This window comes from Cyprinus carpio, chromosome B6 (assembly GCF_018340385.1).
Source record: "Cyprinus carpio isolate SPL01 chromosome B6, ASM1834038v1, whole genome shotgun sequence".
In the NCBI taxonomy this organism is placed as follows: Eukaryota; Metazoa; Chordata; class Actinopteri; order Cypriniformes; family Cyprinidae; genus Cyprinus; species Cyprinus carpio.
This window is the reverse complement of record NC_056602.1, coordinates 4,248,591-4,269,089: the sequence shown is the minus strand read 5'-3', so window position 1 is coordinate 4,269,089 and position 20,499 is coordinate 4,248,591. Positions and strand designations below refer to the sequence as shown.

Below are 20,499 nucleotides of genomic sequence, written 5' to 3'. Positions count from 1 at the left end.
TATAGTTTGTTTTCATGTTGATGTTTGTTAATGTCTCAGTAACTTTGTTGTGTTTTGTCGTTTTTATTGATTTTTTTTTTTAATATGTCTCATGTAAATAGACATTAAACTAACTGTCTAAAAGTTAATCTAAAAGAAAAAGGTGAAATGTTGCTTTGGGAACTAGAACAAAAATTTTTTTATAAATATTTTATTTCAGTTAATGTTTTTATTTCAACTTATGAAGATTTTAGAATTAGTTAACGGGTTAGTTCATCCAAAAATGAAAATTACCCCATGTTTAACTCACCTTCAACTTTCTTCTTTCAGACGAATCCAATCAGACTTATATTGAAAATTGCCCTTGCTCTTCCTAGCTTTAGAATGGATGCATATGTCCTACGTCATCCGCCAGAAAGGCTTGCGCATACGACAGTTAGCGGAAGTGAGAAAAAAAGTGTTTATAATGTATTTTTCTTACAAAAATGCATCAGTTCTGCCTTTATTTACCCCTGGAGCCATGTGAGGCACGTTTTATTATGGATGTGCGCACTTTATATTACTTCTTTTGGACTGTTGAACAGAAACACCCACCCACTGCCATTATAAAGCTTGGAAGAGCAAGGACAATTTTTAATATAACTCCGACTTTATTCATCTGAAAGAAGAAAGCCATATACACCTAGGATGCCTTGATGGTGAGTAAAACATGGGCTAATTTTTATTTTTGAGTGAACTAACCCTTTAAAAATACATCAAGTTAAACTAAATAAAAATAGTATGAGTTTATTTGAGTTTTCTTTATTTTCGCATTTACTTAAAGTAAAAGTTTTTTATGGATATATTATATATAACTTAAAGTAAAAGTTTTTTATGGTTTTATATTAAGTCCTTATATATATATATTTGAGTTTATTTGAGTTTTCTTTATTTTCGCATTTACTTAAAGTAAAAGTTTTTTATGGTTTTATATTAAGTCCAGCACTTTAGCATATCAAATACATCTTACTGTTTGTGTTTCAGCTTTTTTGTAGCAATGTTACAACTCACACTATTACACTCACAACTCAAGACAAAGATGCTGTTTTGCTTGCCTATAGTGCAGACTACCTAGGGAATGTTTCAGCTGCCAGACATACTTAAAAGCTTTCCTGTTTTCAGATTTGTAAAGGAATCATTTAAATGATTCCTCTGAACTGATTCACAACACATTCATCACTCCTTGTTTGTGCGTAAAACTGTGATGTGTGACAAGTCAGAATCATAAACAACGGTATTTAAATAATTCAAACAAATCTGTAAGTAGTTTAATTCAACCTGTTCCTTTAAACGAACTGCCTGAACCAACAAATTCTGTAAAGTGCAAATATCGACATGCCTTTCACCTTCAAAAGCCATGACAACAAACCTAAACCTTTCTTGTTATTATGATTAGGATGCAGAATAAGTAAATTAACTAAAATTATGAAAGATATTCAGTCATGGGAAGCTCTTCCATTCACTCAGCTTCTTTCCTTAATGTGAAGAAGGTACGAAAAGCAGAATAATAGAAGAAAAAAGACAGAAGGCGAAAAGATTCGCTGCGTATACACAATATGACTCTATAGTGAGGCAGAGCAACTGTGTGACATTTAATTAGGGAACACTGGATGGTTTGTCCTAATCGCATTGGTTCCCTTATCTGAAACGAAAACCCTTGAATGTGTTGTTTCACTCGTTTTAGACGTTCTTCCTCTCTTTGTCCCTCCCTCTCCTTTCACAGACTGCTTTGTCATGTTTATCTGTGTTGTCATTTGGCTTGAAAATAACGATGTAGACTAGAGTCACACACACACACACACACACACACACACACACACACACACACACACACACACACACTATAGAATGACATAATAAAGCATGATTTTGTATTGGATCATGTGACGCTTACTGAAGGCATCAGCTGAAGAACTGTGAGGAGTGGAAAGGTCACAGATAAAACACAGAGCTCTTCACAGATTAACGTCTCTGCCGGGGGACGTTTTATGACATAATATTTCACAATTTTACTGTTTTAACTCTATTTTTGATCAAATAAATGCAGTCTTGGTGAGCAGAAGAGACTTATTTAATATACATATATATATATGAATATATTATATATATATATATATATATATATATATATATATATATATATATATATATTTTTATCAGTACTTTTGTAATAAAAACTTCTGCTAAATGACAGAGCAAAAATTTATCATTACTGTAAAGAGAAAGAAAATAAAGATATATTATTTAAAATGTAAAGAATATGTACATATATGTATTCATAGTACTTAGTACTGTGTTGAATTACGCTGCTTTAAAACGCAATGCATCATTGTATGACAGCATTGTTTTTAAATAATACAGTAACTTTATTACAGTAATGAGAGTTCAGTGAAAGTCACCACTGAGGATACAAAAAAGGCAATTACAAAAACTAAAATTATATTAAAGAGCCCCATTGAAACTTTAAGAATTTATTTTGATGGAGCTTTGACTTTAATGGAGCAAAGATTGATGTTCAGTGGACATGTCTTCAATAATAAAAGCGATACATGACCGACAGCCTGAAATGTAAAAACATAATCTGGCTCCTATTGCCATTTGTGAATATTGTAAAAATGCCGTTCTAAGCATGATCAATTATTTTCTTTAAGTGCTTTCGCTGTTTAGTGGTAGTTTAAGAAGTTTTAGGCACAACATTGCATACACTCATATAAAAAGAAAATGGATTGTAGTGCATATTTTGCAATTGATAAGTGACATCTGTGCCTCTACTCTCTTGAAAAGCAGCAGGCGCTTCTGATGAGCACACATTCGTCTGCAAAAGGAGCTGATTACACACGTTCTGACAAACTGCATTTGTTCACTTGACTTTTGCAAACTACATTTCATGCTTGTTGTTTAAGAGAAAGACAGAAACAAAAAGAGGGAGTGCAAGGGTTCAGAAAGCAATCATCAATCTAAGCGTGCCTCTGCAGTCATCATTTGAAGAGCAGGACTCACCCTGAGAAGATCTGTGAGGGTCAGACTTGTGTCACCTCTGGATGTATTTTCTCTAACACACTAAAGATCTGCTCATCCAGGTACCATCATTTGACCTCAGCTAAAACGCTCTTATCTGCCCTCTTGATCTCTCACAGCAGCCTGGTCCTGACCAGAACCATCATTAATCCAGAACGATTTCAAGACGGATATAATAAATCATTGACATGCAACAGATTCAAACATCTCATTATCATATCTTTCATGACTGATGTGGCTGATGTGTGAAACTTTACTGAATCTCAATAAAATAAAATAAAATAAAATAAAATAAAATAAAATAAAATAAAATAAAATAAAATAAAATAAAATAAAATAAAATAAAATAAAATAAAATAAAATAAAATAAAATAAAATAAAATATTCAAATGTATAGCTTTAATTATTAGCCTTGTCCCAGAATCAAACTTTCAATCTCAAAATATGAAAATATAACATAAAACTATGAATAATGAAATTTTTTGTTTTATTATAATAATAATAAAAAAAAGAAATTTATTGTGTGACAATGATTTCATCACTTCTGAACCAAATTTCAGCTGTTTTTTTAAGCATAATTTCTACCTCAAGCAACAATTTCGCCCCTAAATTTTGAAAGGTTTGCATACTTACTTCCTAAGGTGTTTACCAATATGAATAAAATCATCTTTTAATTTTTTTTTTTTTTCTAGTTTAAGCAAAGTGTCTGCCTTTTTATTAAAAGTGTTTTTAAAATGTCATTTGCACCACAAAATGAATGATGGGATGGAAATGACATTCATTAATGATGGACAAATTGTCAAAATTCTGTCCTTGGTTCCTGCAAATATGCAGTTTTACCCATTTATCCACATGATGTAAGTGAAATATGTACATTCTAAAATAAATTCAAATAATTTGTTTTCAGAACAGAGATGTAATGGATCGCAGTGAGGAGTTTGTCATACTGCTGTGTGTGTGTGTGTGTGTGTGTGTGTGTGTGTGTGTGTGTGTGTGTGTGTGTGTGTGTGTGTGTGAGTGTGTGTTTGCTCGAGGGGTGACTGTGGGTCATTCTTGTGGACACAGGGTCATGAAGTCACCCTAAATCACTGGATTCTGACAGATTCTTGTGAGATCTGCCTCCAAGGCGTCACCCCTCTCAGGGTTACGGTGAGCGTTTAGAGGGTTCACCAACAGGGTCTTCCACAAACGCCAGAGAAGTCACTCTTAAATGTCACACAAGTGCTCAAAGCTTTCAACAGGCTTGTCACGCAAGCACAACACAATCTCAGCGTTCCCACCACACGCTAAGTGCAGAGGTGGTCTCGAATCATCCTTCAAGACAAACTAGGCCAATTTAAACCCACTCCCAGCTGTCTACAGCAGCTCCTCACCTCAAACACAGACAATCTGCAGCAGCAGACAAACGTACAGACGTCTGCATATTGAACGGATCATATTCTACACTTTATTTGATCCACAGTTCTAGTGAAGATTGCTTGCACCAAAAACAGTCAGAAAGTTTTTCCACAACCATTTTCCAACAAAACATACTCTCAAGGATGGGCGAACAATGACAAAATTTGCTTTTTGAATTATTCTGTTCCATTTCTTCCATTTAATAAAATAAAATAAAATAAAATAAAATAAAATAAAATAAAATTAAAATAAAATAAAATAAAATAAAATAAAATAAAATAAATGTATAGATTTTATTACTACCCTCATCCCAAACATACACAATAAATATAAAATGAAAAAATATATATTTTAAGTAAATAAATACATTAAACATTTTATTGTAACCCAGGTAGCAAACAGACATTATTTGATTCTTATGCTCAAAATATATACTCTACAGAAGGATAAGTATATTGTCATTTTTTTTCATTAATGATAATAAATAAATAAATAAATAACAAAGTATAAAATTAAATAAAATTAAATAATAATTTTTTTTGATGAACTTGCAACAATTGGTTGGTTCCTCCTTTCAAGCGATTCAGAAGAGAGCAGCTCAAATCAGGATGCTGAACATGACGCAGCTGTCTTGGAAGTCAATGCTTTTCAAACATCTGCACAATACCAGATGCTACTGAACGTGTGTATGTGTGTGTTTGATTTGTTGGATATTTCTGCTTCTGTGCGTCAGCACTTTCGAACATGTGGGCAATCATAATAAAATACTGAGTCTAAGTGTATGTCTGGCATGGGATGAATTAAATGGACGGTGCTGGTTCTGCATTTCTAGAGACGTCAAGATGATTGGATGGACAGATGGCAAGGAGAATAAAGAGAGAAAGAGAGAAAGTGACGTCCTACCTGCAGGAGAGAGACGTTGCTCAAACTCAACCGGAAGAGATGATTCCTACACAGAGAGAGATGCTTTAAATTTGACAGTCTCAGCTGGGCTTGTACTTCAATTTTTTTTTTTTTTTTTTTTTTTTTTTTTTACCTTGCTCCCACTATCATCTGTGTGTGTGTGTGTGTGTGTGTGTGTTACCTGGCTCCCACTATCAGCTGGTTCCTGGTGAGGTCGAGTGCAAGCGGTGAGTAGTCATTCACTCCAGGGAGAGAGAAAGAGGACAGCCATGGGCTCAAAGCTACGGCAGAAAAGAGTCACAGTTAACACGTTTAATCTGCTGTTTAGCTGCTGGTTTCACTGTCTGTAATACCACAAACTGAGAAAAATCCCACAAGATACTCTTCATGTTGCTCAGTGACTTCACTGTTCTGTATGATTTGTCTCTGCACACATACAGTGTAGATGCTTAGTAAACCGTGTCAGGAACTGTCTAAGAGAGTTTAATTTATGCATTAATTATCTTGTTCATGATAAGACGCATTATGCACTGATGCAATTTACACACAAACAGGAACTTTTGTTCCTGAAGCCTCTTCTGCTCACCAAGGCTGCACTGCACTGTACCAAAAATACAGTAAAAACAGCATAATTGTGAAATATTTTTTACAATTTAAAATAGCTGTTTTCTATTTGAATATATTTTAAAAAGTAATTTATTCTTATGATGTAAAGCTGAATTTTCAGCATCATTACTCCAGTCTTCAGTGTCACGTGATCTTCAAAAATCATTCTAATATGCTGATTTGAGACTTAATATTTTGACACACGATACATTTTTTCAGGATTTTTTGATGAACAGAAAGTTAAATCATAACATAAATCTTTTTCATCACTGTGAATGCTTTTACGGTCACGTTTGATCTATTTAATGCATACAGGCAGAACGAAAGTATTAATTTCTTTTTTAAAAATCTTGCTGACCCCAAACTTTTGCACAGTAGTGTATGATCAGATTTTTAAAAACAATGGCAAGTTTCACAGCCCACCAACAACGTTAATGCATTCAGAGGCAGGGACAGCTTCTGGCAACCTGGTGAACTCCAGCCACCAATATATGTTGTCCTATTTAAGAGAAACAGCCACAGAGAGAGAGAAAAGCAAGGGCTGGGAGTCCATTAATGAGGTGTGATACTCACGAAACCAGACGCCCAATTACAACATCAGCCACAACACAACTCGCATACAGAAAGACAAAGAGGAGGTGAAGGAACAGTCTTGTGAAACTTTAAATGCAACCTTTGCAAAACTAGTTTTTGGGGTGTGCTGCCAGTAACACACTACAACAAACTACTACTTTTGCAACTGCATAAAATCATTTAGTGATGTGTATGTGTACTGCTAAACATCAGTGAAGACAATGTCATTGGCTGCTGCTTGCTGGAGAAGAAGGAGAAGATGCAGTGGACTTAAAAGGTATTTCATTACTTAAAGGTGCTTAGAAGTTCTTTTATAAAAACAGGCAAAAATGACTCCATAAACAGCTAAATAAATATCTGTCCATCTGAAGCAGACTGTGCTGATTTGTCAATCAGAACATTTAGTCAATTAGAAACACAAAAGCTATTTTGAAGGAGAGCATTTTGGTGAGGTCTGCACTTTCTGACTCTTTCTGATCATCAAATTGCACAATATGGGCCTACTGAAATCTTGCGTAAAAGCCAAGACAGACTGTGCAACATTGACTGTCTTTCATATCAGAATATCTTAATATATAATATAGAAGACTTTTTTCTTCTGTGGAACATAATAGCAGTTTCTGTTTTAAGAAGTCAATGGGAACCGACGCTGTTTGGTTATTAACATTCTTCAAAATATTTTCTATTATATTGGTAAACCAAATAGTTTCTGTTCCTATTGGCTTCCATTGTATTGTTTGGCTATACAATAGGATTCAGAATTGGTTACCAACACTGGAACATGAAGGTGAGTAAATGATGACATATTTTTATTTTTTGGTGACTTATACCTTCAGTCAGTGTTTGTGTCAGTCAGTTGGTCCATCGTTATCTTTTATGATTTCCAAAAATGTGTCTAAGATGGCAAAATTGTGGAGAAAATCATACTGTGTGAACCAGGCGGAAAAAAGCAGAACAAATGAAATTGCTTAGAGCACCTTTAAAATGTCTGATTTAAATGTCTGAAAATGTTTTAGTGGCAAAAAGAAAACAGTGAGTAATGATGAAACGATCAGACATTTCAGGAGCAGTTTGGCTGAAAAGTGTAAGGAGCCCATTTAGTTCTCCAAACTGTGCTGAAGCAAGCGCTGCGGTAAATCAGGGTCGTTATCACCCTAAAACAGACGACTACACCCTCACTGTCTCACACTCACTAAACAATAAATGCTCCTGAATCTCTCTGGATGGGTAAAATCACTCTCTCAATGTCTTTAGTGTACAGCAGCTTCTGCTATACTTTTGTTTGTTCATGATTTAACACCATGCAAGCTACCTCGGCTATATTCATGGCGAGAACAGGGTTAGTTAAGTTAAATTTGACCTTAGATAAAAATTCTAAAACTAAATCTGGCATTAAAAATCTTTCCATAAAAGTCAACAGAAAAATAAAGAGTTCTGACAAACTTATTACAATCCATCAAAATATGATTCTGGCACAAAGAGCATAAAGGAGGATCTTTACATAAGTGTAAAGTTGAGATTTATACATCACTTGCAAGTTGAATAAATCCGCTTTCCATTGATGTATGGTTGGTTAGGATAGGAGGACAATATTTGACCGAGATACAACTATTTAAAAATCTGGAATCTGAGGGTGCAAAAAAATCAAAATATTGAGAAAATCATCTTTAAAGTTGTCCAAATGAGGTTCTTAGCAATGCATATTACTAATCAAAAATTAAGTTTTTATATATTTATTAGTAGGAAATATACAAAATATTTTCCTGGAACATGATCTTTAATTAATATCCTAATGATTTTTGGCATAAAAGAAAAATCAATAATTTTGACCCATACAATGCATTGTTGGCTATTGCTACAAATACAACCCAGGAACTTAAGACTGGTTTTGTGCTCCAGGGTCACATTTAAGAAACTGCAGGGCATGAGCACATACTCCTGATCGTACACACAGCTGTGTCAACCTTTAACATCTGGCCAGCATATGATTAAATCTGTTAAACACAGACAGGTACCAATAAAAGGCTGCTGGCAATTAACTAGTCTCAGATGAAAACAACAGACCATTAATGGACGGGCTGATGCGTACTGCACATAAAAATGGCAAAAGTTTCCTCAAAACAGACTGCTCTAATCTGAATGACTGGCTTTAAGCAATTTCAGGTGTCAAAGTGCAACAAATGGAGTTGGTTTGTTGTTTTACCTTTTTTGGGGGGTGAAAATACTAATGTGCCTAAGACTTTTGCACAGTACTGTACTTTACAAATTACATTGTTGCTACTGTATAAAGAATGACCATTCAGTAATTGACTAAAGTAATTGATTAAAGACAGTGACAGACAGCACTCATTTTAACTAAATATCAGAGTGACTGACAGAGATACAGTAGAAACATTATGTGTGGTTTTGTATTAAATAATGACCCAGATCGTGAAATACATTTATTAGCCTTAGAGTAAGGGAAGCACAGCTTGGGAAATGAGAGCATCTAAGGAGCGTGTGAATGCTACGGATTTATTTTAAATATTTTTAATGTTCTTTAATGTTATCCATAGTTTTTTGTGGCTCCTTTTTTGTTTGTTTGTTTTTTTGAAGTATCGGTTCAGGCACCGTTTAGGCACCGGTACTGTTTTAAAAGTATCGATATGGCACCGGTATCATAAAAAACCCAATCGATACCCAACCCTAATCTTTCCAAGGTTTGTCAAGGTTGTGTAATTAAGTAATAGTATAATTAACTTCTTTGGTCCAAATCAAGCTATACTACTCTTTAAAAGCCTGTAAGATTTTAAAAAATATTTTTGAAAGAAGTGTCTTCTGCTCACCAAGGCTGCATTTATTTGATATAAAAATATAATAAAAACAGTAATGTTGTGAAATATTATTACAGTTTTAATTAGCTGATTTCTGTTTGAATATATGTGACCCTGGACCAAAAAACCAGTCATAAGGGGCAATTTCTCATAATTGAGATTTATACTTCATACAAAATCTGAATAAATCAGCTTTCCATCGATGTATGGTTTGTAAGGAGGACAATATTTGGCCGAGATACAACTATTTGAAAATCTGGAATCTGAGAACATCAAAATATTGAGAAAATCATCTTTAAAGTTGTCCAAATGAAGTTCTTAGCAAAGCATATTTCTAATCAAAAATTAAGTTTTGATATATTTACAATAGGAGATTTACAAAATATCTTCATGGAACATGATCTTTACTTAATATCCTAGTGATTTTTGGCATAAAAGAAAAATCCATAATTTTGACCCATACAGTGTATTTTTGGCTATTACTACAAATATACCCCAGAGACTGGTTTTGTAGTCCATGGTCACATATTATAATGTGTCATTTATTCCTGTGATGTAAAGCTGAATTTTCAGCATCGTTATTTTTTTTTATTTACTGCTCTAGAAATATGTCTTTTCATTATCAATGTTGAAAACAGTTTCACATTTTTGTGAAAACGCTAATAATTTTTTTTTTCAGGATTTTCTGATTAACAGAAAGTTCAACAACACAGCATTTATTTAAAATGGAATTCTTTTGTAACATTATAAATGTCTGTACTGCCACTTTTGATTAATTTAATGCATCCCTGCTGAATAAGTATGGTCCAGCTAATGCACATTTAATAATAAAATGCAAGTGATGTCTTTTTTCAAAAAGGCTCTTGTTACTGAAAGTTACAGCCATCATAATGAGCAATGTGACTTCTCCCATTCATTTTACTGTTTTTATCCCGTCTCAGTTTCAGTTAGATGGTCTCTTCTGATCTATCTGCAATGTGGACGTTTGGCTATGTAAGACTCACAAGCAGTTTCTACTAGCTCGACCAATATTACTGAGATGTTCAGGGGAAAAAAAATGATTCAAAGGCTTATCGTTTTAACCTTTGGCTTCAAATGCGATGATGGAAAGGGCAGGAGAGAGTGCGGTATTTTACACCCACCTGTGTAGGAGGTAACGGGGTGCATTTTTCTCCTGCACTCTTCAGGCAGAGAGGGCACAGACTCAGGGTCAGAGGTCGCTGGGAGTGATGGTGTCTGTGATGTGACGAGAGGCAGAGAGAGGAGGAGGAAGATGACGAGTCCAGCTAAGGATAGCAGTCCGACCCGGAACGGCAATGCTGTCATGATTACTGCAACAACCGCTCCTGTACTCAAGAACGATGACAGAGTCCTAAAAAGAGAGAGCAACATTCGGGTTTGAGAGGCGAAAACTTTAGGGAAACTGATTTTAACGATAACTTTTAAACCTTAGAAGACAGACCTGTTGTGAGCTACAAGGTTGTTAATAGATGGTACACAGGCATCAGTCCACATTATTTAAACTTATTTTTGAAGTAATCAAGTTTGACAGCTGAAGTTGTAGTGAAAACTACATTACCCATGATTCTGCTGTACAGAAAAGTTCACCAATCAGAGAGCTGCAGAGACTAAATCGCAAAAAAGAGATTACAGGGAAAGCCACAAATTACATAATCAAGTCGGTCTCCATACACTCTCAAAATACTTCAATTTTACATTTCACCATCAATTTTAATTTGATTATGTCATTCACAACGCTCCATGGGATTGTAGTTCTTTCCATTAAAGCCATCAAGTCTAGTCCTTTTGGTTTTTTGCTTCAAATAAAAGTTTGTAGTGTTGTGTTTCACCTCATAGCCGGCTGGTTTTAGTTCATGGTTTTTAACGGTTTATAAAAGACTTTTTTAAAAACCCTATGGGAAAAATTAATCCAGATCACTGGAAAAGTGAGTAGCCATTAATGCACTCTTTTTAATGCACTCTTAAATATACCAGGTTATTAAATAAATAAAGACTTGCGATATGGACTTTCTGAAAGCTTCAGTCCTTTATTGTAATTCCACTGAAAACCAATATAAATCTTCAAAATGTTGATTAAAACTGGGTTTGAATTGTAAATGATGAAAGTATAGATAACAGATTTCATTTCTTTCTGTTTTCTAAAAATATTCTTTTTATTTTCTATTTCTATTTCTTGAAGAATAGAAAGAAAACAGATGGACAACCAAACAGCAAGTGAGTTCGACGGACAGCTGAGCGGACAGAACGCAGAGAAACGGCTTCATCTTCTCCTGATAGGTTAGATGCTCTAAGTTTGCTCTTTCTAATCTAATTAACCTCCATCTCTCATCAGAGTAAACGACTGGACCTCTTCCAAGACCCGCAGAGGTTCAACATAATGTTATTCTAAAACATCACATTGATTTTGCTGTAATTGTCAGCCTGTGGACGATGAGCCAGCAGATCATTAAAAGTTTAATTACAAGCTGAAGAAGGGATTTTGATATATTTTCAGCCTGTCATGGGAATCAATGGGTCTCTGTAATGACCTCCCTAAAGCTTAAAACGGTTCACCCAGTTCATTTTCCATTAGGTGTTTGACAGCACTTGAGGCTCAGGGAAGCCCAACGTGTAAACACACATCCGAGATCTTACATAAGCTCAGAATATATACACACACACACAGCTTCACTTCAATACAAACCTCCCTGTTAGTCCTCGAGTTAACACAAACACATGCTCAGTCACACTTAAACGTACTTCCTGACATGTCATAGAGAAACCACTGCAGCATCTGTCTTGGGTTTACGCAAACACAAACACACCAAACACTGGCCACTCTGTGGTCTGATGTCCTGTATCTGTAACTAGGCCCACCTTTTTCACATTTTTGTACTGATTCACTTAAACTTGATACCATATAATAGTATCAGATGGAAATACTCATATTTAAGTCAAGTCAGTCCAGTCGGGTCATCTTAGAAACACCCCCAAACAGCTATTTTTCATTTAGAAAAACTACTTTGAAAAGGAAAGCCTAACAACTCCAAAACAATGTCAAGATTATAAATAACAGCTGATGCCCCCATCAAAATAACTATTGGCCTTTTGGCATTTCTATAGTCGCCATATTGAATGTTACAATTTTTCACATTCATTTTTCAACAAGTGATCCTTGCGTATGTGCAAATAATTTTCAGGAATTTAAATTAAGCTAAAATTAAAATAAAATATACATTTTCAATGAAGTTGCCTTGAAAACTACCTGAAATAAGTACTACAATTACTAAAACTGAAATAAATAAAAAATAAAGGGAATACAAATGTAAAAAAAAATTATAATAAAATTATTAAAAGCACATAAAAAAATTTCCAAACCCCAAACTAAAATGAAAATTGAAAATGTAAAAATAAAAGCTTATTTTAATTATATTAAAGTTGAAACCATCATTTAATTTTTTTATTTAAAAATTCAAACAGCTTTTATTCAAAATTTTTATTTTATTAAAAAGAAAACAAATTATACCCTGTTTTGGGAACATTTTCAGCTGAAAGATTCATTTTAGCAGAAACAAAAATATTTGCATTTGATTTTACATGGTATTTAATAAACTGATGTGTTAGCTTACTTTTTCAGGGTTAAAACACTTTTTCATATACCAGTTTAATATGCAGAAAACAACTATAACTATAAAAGTTTATTTAACCGCATAACAATATAAACCTCCCATCCTAAATGGCAACACTGGCTCATTGTGGGCGGGGCTATCAGTGTGTCTCACCAATAGCAGACATGGGGAGTGTTTACAAAAACCCTGTACTTATTTTTACGGTTCCACCTAATTACACTACTATCAGAGCCGAAATTGCAACTTCATACAACATTAATACAATACTCTCAAAACCCAGTTAATGAGGAAAAACAGTCACAGCAAGGGGAGGGGGATGTGTAGAATTTTACGAATGGTGTGTATATGAATTCTTTGGAAATGCATCGCGTTTTCAGTGGAATTCTCTGGCATTTGGTGCCGCATGCGTACTGTTGCTCTTATTCTTGGCTCCGCTGTGCGGCAGACACTTCATCGCTGACCATGTCTAATGCACCTCAATAGCAAAAGACCCTCAATCCCCCAAATCCCCCTTAATACCCTCAGCGCTCCCGCATTCAGTCTATTCATGCCCACCTTCTCAGACTCATCAGAGGCCATCGAGATGGAGGGATGACGGAGAGCGAGATGGAGAACCATGAAAGCCAATGATGGCAGTGACAAATGCACCGGAGGGGAGGCCAGGGTCAGACAATGAGCAGACTAGGTGGGCCACTGACAGCCCGTCTGGGACGATTCCTTTTAGGTTAATAGAGCAGATATGAAAGAACAAGATGAAAAAATAAGGTCAAAGATGGCTGACAGGCACAAATGCACACAATCACACACAGATATCCTCGAGGTCAGTGCGGGTTAATAATGGGCTGACAGCTCTTCTAACTAGATTAGACTACAAGTGAACAATTCAAACTATGTGTGCTAAAGTTACTCAAGATTTCCAAGGATGTTTATGGGTAATTCACAAGGCAACTTCAATTTTTCAGGCTCCTCTTAAATGCTCTTGTGCTGTTTCTACACAATATTGCGACATTGCTAGAGGTCATGCCTGGTTTAGAGGAAGTTTGTTTCTTGCACTTGCAAAGCAGTACAAAATCCACCAAAACAATCAGTGATTTACGAGAGCATGAGATTATCAACTAATGTTATTATATAACAGAGACTTTTCTCCCCTTTTGTTGTAACAATGATTGAAAAAATCCTAAATGTGTTTTCACTTCTGCTCAGGTTTCTGTCTGTCTGAGTAAGAAATGAATACTTTTATTCAGCAAGGAAGCATTAAAATAGATCAAAAGTGACAGGAGAGATGTTTAAAAATCTTCCAAAAGCCAACCCCGTGACTGATCAGTGTAAACAGTCTGGAACAAACAGAAGGATTAATGCTAATCCACTGTAGATGCTCTCAGGGTGTCGCCGCTTTACAACCACTGCAGCATCAGCACGCTGAGACAGGGCCTTTATGGACTCTATTCATCTTTAATTGTCCTCCATCAGGGAAAGAGCGAGAGGGAGGGAAGTCATAAAGAAAGACAAGAGAAGTGATAATGAGCAGCTGGGATTGCAGGAAGCGTTTCAAGATGAACTCAGGAAAGTCCAGACAGCTGGAGCCATCAGTTTAGTCCAGATGTTACAGAAGAACCGAGCTGGTCACATTACCTTTCTAGTTATTAAGCTACTTAAAGTCTATGTGAAATCAAATGGACTGATTTAATACACAATCCTGCACTGCGAGTGATTCATCGGTACACATTATTTCAAAGAAAAAACATATTCATCTCAATAATCCTTCACTGGATAACTTCTACTTTGGGTAACTTTAATTTAAAGTCAAAATTGAACTAATTTGCACTGTAAGAAAATAAAATCTGGAGAAAAATGGGAAAGATGCAGGCAATTTGGAACTGGTACATTTTCAGGCATCTCCGCCATATACCCTAAAAAACACAACACAGAAAATTACTGCTTATTAACAGGAAATTTGGCCCCTATTTTTGCGACTTCCTAATGCACATTTCAAGTCTCATTGAGAATTGTAATCAAATAATCTTTTTTGCTTTCATACTCTTTCATTAAAAAGAATCACTAAAAACTTTAACTACCAGACCATACTAAGAAAGAGACAAATAGCTGTTTAGGGATTGTTTTAGCAAATATCACAAGGTCTGAGCACAGTTATAGCAAATAATCTCTCTGTATCATAAATGAATCATCTGAAGAGCCTCAAAACGTGCTTTTTTAAAAGCATTGCAAGACCCTGTTGTAAATCTTAATGTAATCATCATATTTCATTTGCAGAGTGCATGCAAATTGAAGCTAATTAGCCTAACATTGCCCAACACTGAACATTACTTTTACAGCATTTACAAAATTGGTTAATACTAATAGTTTTTATAACAACAAATGTCATATATGTTTACATTAGTCAATGAATCGATATGAAGTGATGAATTTATAAATTATATTTATAAACCATTAAGAATCATATATAAATTATCATTAACCGAGATTAACTTATCACTAATACGCGGCTTTCATTTGTTTAAAAATACAGTAAAAACTAATACTTAAATGGGATAATTTTCGCAAATTGCATGAGGTGCGCACACAGTTACAGCCAATAATATTGTGGAAGTAAATGTGTGTATGATTTATCATCTAAAGAGCCTCAAAACAGCCTCAAAACTGTTTTAAAATGACTGTAAGACCTTGTTGTTTGTTGGCATCTTGTTTTTCTAATCAATGCATCTACAGCCTCATTCATGAAATGCAAGCACGATTTTCAGTATGAATCATCTGTAAAACCATGATCTGTTACATAAATTGCCACATTCCATTCAGTGCAACAATTTCCAAAGAATGCTTTACGAATGATTTACAGAGAAATTCGTTCTGTGTGCATTTCATGAATGAAGTCCGTAGTCTGTGATTACTCACGTAAAGCATCGTCAAACATGACAGAAAACAAGATGTGCACAGGATGAAGACCTTCTGTCTTGTAGATGCACTACATCTGATCATTTGCAGAGTGCATGTAATTTAAGCTAATTCTCGCAGCTAGATTCACTGACAAAAATCCCAGATCTTCTCAACAAAACATTGCCCACAGAGAACAAGTTTTTGCCCATGAGACAGCCTCAATCCCCAGCATTTCTCTAAACGGTGAAAGGGGTCACACAACTAAAACCTTTATCCCTTAAAAGAGACCCTGAATAAACTGTATTCCCATTCACGCAGCTGGAGGTCCGTGCACTACCCTAGTTAGGGCACTAAGATGGGCCAGCAGCCTCTGCCGTCCTGAGACAGATGTACGGTGAGACTCAGCCAATAAATTAGCAGTTCCACAGATATTTGTTGTATCTCTGAAAGTGTTTGCTACTTGTTTGCAATTTTTTCCCCCTAAACCCTCTACTCCTTCGCTGTCACTGCGTGAAAGCCTTCTCTGTGTGAGCGGCCAACTATCTGTCAAAGCAGAGGCTCTTTAGCACGTGAATGAAGTCTGTTGAGCTTCACGGGTGCTCTGAGCGAGCACGTGGTCATCCGCCAAAGCTGAGCACTTTCACTCAGCCCTGACCACGGACCCGACGCCAGGCAGAATCTTAAACAGCACGGCAACAAGACCGGCCTTTTATTGTGTCCATCCTCACGCCATTCACGTTTCACTCATTCTCTCATTCTCTCTTTCTCTTTGTGTCACTGACAACGTCAGGTTTGTGACAGAAACATCTGTCTTAGCAGAGTTTTAATAATTTTATATATTCAAGCAGATATAAAAGAATGTTTAACGTTATATGAGCTTGATACAAAACACACAGCTCACAGCTGTAAATTTGCATATTTGTTTATGAATCGTTGCACATCGGTGGCTGGCCCTGAATAATGGACAACATGCACTTAGACTCAGAGTTGCAGATCCATGAATTTTCATTATCGTGGTTGTTTAGGTTTTCTGTTAGCAATTAATTCTGTTATGAAATAGATCCAACAGCCACCATACATAAATTAAAAACAATTAAAAAGCATTTTTTTTTTTTTTTTCTACATTAATTCATGTTAGTTAATGCAATAGTGGGCTTTATCCAGCAATGAACATTACTTTTACAGCATTTAATGAACATGATTAATTTCTACATATTCTAACCTTTAACTTTTTAACAATACATGTTATATAGTTTAACATTAAAATAATTAATAAACAATAAAGAATCATTTATAAATTATCATTAACCAAAAATTAATAAATGCTGCAAATTATATATTTTTTATAAATGTAGGTTCATATAAAGAAACTATACCATTCAAAAGTGCTTATGTTTTTAAAAGAAGTTTCTTATGCTCATCAAACCTGCATTTATTAGATCAAAAATACTATAAAAACAGTAATATTGTGAACTATTATTACAATTTAAAATAAATGTTTTATATTTTAATATATTGTAAAATCTAATTTACTTCTGTGTTCAAAGCTGAATTTTCAGCATCATTACTCCAGTCTTCAGTGTCACATGATCCTTCAGAAATCATTCTAATATACTGATTTGCTGCTCAAGAAACATTTTTGATTATTAATGCTGTGCTGCTTCATATTTTTGTGGAAACTGTGATACATTTCATTTTTCAAGATTTTTTGATAAATGGAAAGTTGAAAATAATAGCATTTATTTGAAATAAAAAATCTTTTGTATCATTATAATTGTCACTTTTGATCTATGTAATTTAATTATTTAAAAAAATACTTTATATATATTAGGTCTTAGCAATCCACATTCTACAGTATACACTAGATTAAAATGTTATTTCTCCATATCTGCAGTCCAAATTACTGTCAAGACAAACAAAAATGAACATGAATATGATTTAATTAAAAATAAAATTGAATTCAAATGCGAGTTGAGAGAGAAACAGAATAGGGACACAAAGATAGAACAGAACAACTAAATGAACTGTCATGAAAACAAAGACTAATTTGATTTTATTGAAATGAAAAAAGAATTACCCCAATAAAAACTAATCTAAAATCAGTTATGAGAAATATAAAGAACAAACAGACAGATTAACTCCAATGACAACAAAAACAGATTCACTGAACTGAAACTGAACTGAACTGAGAAAAAGACAGACAGACAGACACAAAAACAATCAAAATGCTGCAACACTATGGACAATATGGCTAAATTCTTGCATAGTAGCTCCATCTATTCAGACAAACACAGACACACTTGAAGTGGTCAGTCACACACACACACACACACACACACACACAGAGGCCAGCGCCACAGGCTGAGAGAACAAAGAAAATTGGACACACAATGGGGGAGGTCTGGAGATGACGGCCAAACTGTTTATCAGCATACCTCAACAAAGACACGGAGAGAGGGAGGGGACAGAGAGAGAGAGGGAAGACGGGATGGAGCGCGGAGAGAGAGGATGATATTGGAAAAGATACGGGATGGACACGAGGGGAGGGAAGACATGTGGGCAAAATCGCTCTCAGGACAAAAAGAAGAAAGGAAAGAACAGTGCAACAAGATGAAAAGACTCACAGGAAGTGGATAGTTTCGTCCATGGATGGACAGAGGAGGACAGAAAGAGTGCACTCACCAGGAGGAAGGTGTCAGCAAGAGCTCATTCCAGAGGAGTGCATCCGATAGACTTCAGATCTGTTTAATGCAATCCTTACACACAGACACAGAGAGAGAGAGAAATCATTTTAGTCAGTCTCTCGCGGACGGGCTGCGTCCTGAGGAAAGGGGGAGATGAAGGGGCTTCAGTAATGTGTGCAGTGAAGCATTCAGCCCTGTGAAAAACAAACTGTTAACTTTCTCAATGGAGGGAGGCTGCTGGGGGCACGACGGCGGTGTGTGTGTATGTGTGTGTGTGTATGTGGCATGTGTGATGAGCTCATGCGGGGAATGAAAGGGTTAAAATTCCTCTAATTGTTCCCAAACTGAGGCTGGTGCACCTCTGATGTGTACAGCAGCTCCAGTATTTCAACACTGATACTATGCTTAAAATGTCTGATAAAAAATAAGAACAAGTATCACCAAAAACTTCACACAAATGTCCAAGCAGAGTAACCACCGATGGCATTCATAGGCATTCATCAAGTGGCATTTTTGTCTTAATTAACATTAATCCTAATTAATATTGCAATATATACTGTTCAAAGGTTTGGGGTCAGATTTTTTTGTTTGTTTTTGAAAGAAGCCACTTCTGCTCACTAAGGCTGCTTTTATTTGATTAAAAAAACAGTAATAACTGTAAAATTCTGAAATATTGAAATAATGTTTTCTGTTTGAATATATGTTCAATTATAATTTATTCCTGTGATGCGCAGTTGAAATCATTCTTATATGCTGATTTGCTGCTTAAGAAACCTTTCTGATTATTATCAATGTTTAAAACAGATGATTCATATTTTTGTGGAAACTCTGATAAAAACAATTCAGGATTCTTTGATGACTAAAAAGTTCAAAAGAACAGAATTTGTTTGAAGTAGCACCTTTTTGTAAAAAAATAATGTCTTTACTGTCACTTTGTATTATTTTAATGCATCCCTGCTGAATCAAAATAATTATTTAAAAAATTAAAAAAATCTTACTGACCTTAAACTTTTGAACAGTAGTTGTGCATATGCAATTCCTTTAAAAAGTAACACATAAAGCACTGCTGTGGACATCTGAGAGATGATGCAAATGAATTATTATATCAGTTACTGAAATTGACAGTTTGAATTGATTTTAGAAATTACTGCAGTGCCATTTTTGCGTCTGGCAAAAGTTTAAACGAGTGAAATGAGTCAAATAACCCATCAGTCATTACAATATTCACAATCCTGCATTATTTTACATGGCCAGAAAATCACTGTGAATATTTTGTGAATATATAATTGGCCAGCCTTAATATGTCATCTTAAATGTCTTTTTTTATTTTTTATTTGACTATAAAAACATGGCTGTCAAGTACACAAATACAGTCCATTCAATGAGTTGTACTGTTATGCAATTTAGTGTTGACTGAGTCAATAAAACACTAAAAACATTCCTAAACATGACCTAAAACCACAAAACAATATAACCAATTGGATACCCTTCACATTTATGTTCATGTTAAATTACAGATGCATCTAAGCGCCACTGTTTTATCACTTAAAACTTGACAATATGTCTGTGAAACGTTCTAAATAGTATACTTTTTCTTTAAAATAAATGTCATTTGAGTTGATATTTTGTTATTTAATGCACTGACATTCAGGCATTTTTAAGGGTCCAAATACTTTTTGGGGCCACTGTATATTCGACATGAGACTTTTGCTTACTCATTAGCTGAGAACAGCACTTTGAGAAGCTAGTTTCTGTGGCAACAGCACCCCTCCCCCCAAGACATCCCATAATACAGCTGTAATTTTCCTTTCAATCAATTCAAATTTGACATTTCACAGTGAGAATAGGTGAAAAGAGATCAAGAAACATGTTCAATCCCCTCTGCCATTATTCCGGTTCCCTCCCTCTCCAGGCCCCCGTCGCACACAAAAACACAATACGCAACGGGGCGGTTGATTTCGAGTT

The 20,499-nt window shown here is 35.0% G+C and overlaps 1 protein-coding gene across 2 annotated transcripts in view; it reads right to left on the bottom strand.

The window, feature by feature from the left end:
- The window catches only part of sema5bb (sema domain, seven thrombospondin repeats (type 1 and type 1-like), transmembrane domain (TM) and short cytoplasmic domain, (semaphorin) 5Bb), a 57,608-nt gene that overhangs the window by 22,464 nt on the left and 14,645 nt on the right, over window positions 1–20,499 (bottom strand). The window contains exons 2-5 of one of the 2 annotated variants that reach the window (XM_042725368.1): window positions 18,533–18,606; window positions 10,472–10,701; window positions 5,519–5,618; window positions 5,338–5,383 (exon numbers count right to left, since the gene is read on the bottom strand). In XM_042725368.1, coding sequence (XP_042581302.1) covers window positions 5,338–5,383; window positions 5,519–5,618; window positions 10,472–10,655 — 330 coding nt within the window. In that variant the 5' untranslated portion in view covers window positions 10,656–10,701; window positions 18,533–18,606. The remainder of the gene's footprint in view (window positions 1–5,337; window positions 5,384–5,518; window positions 5,619–10,471; window positions 10,702–18,532; window positions 18,607–20,499) is intronic. The other variant, XM_042725369.1, reaches the window with a different exon arrangement.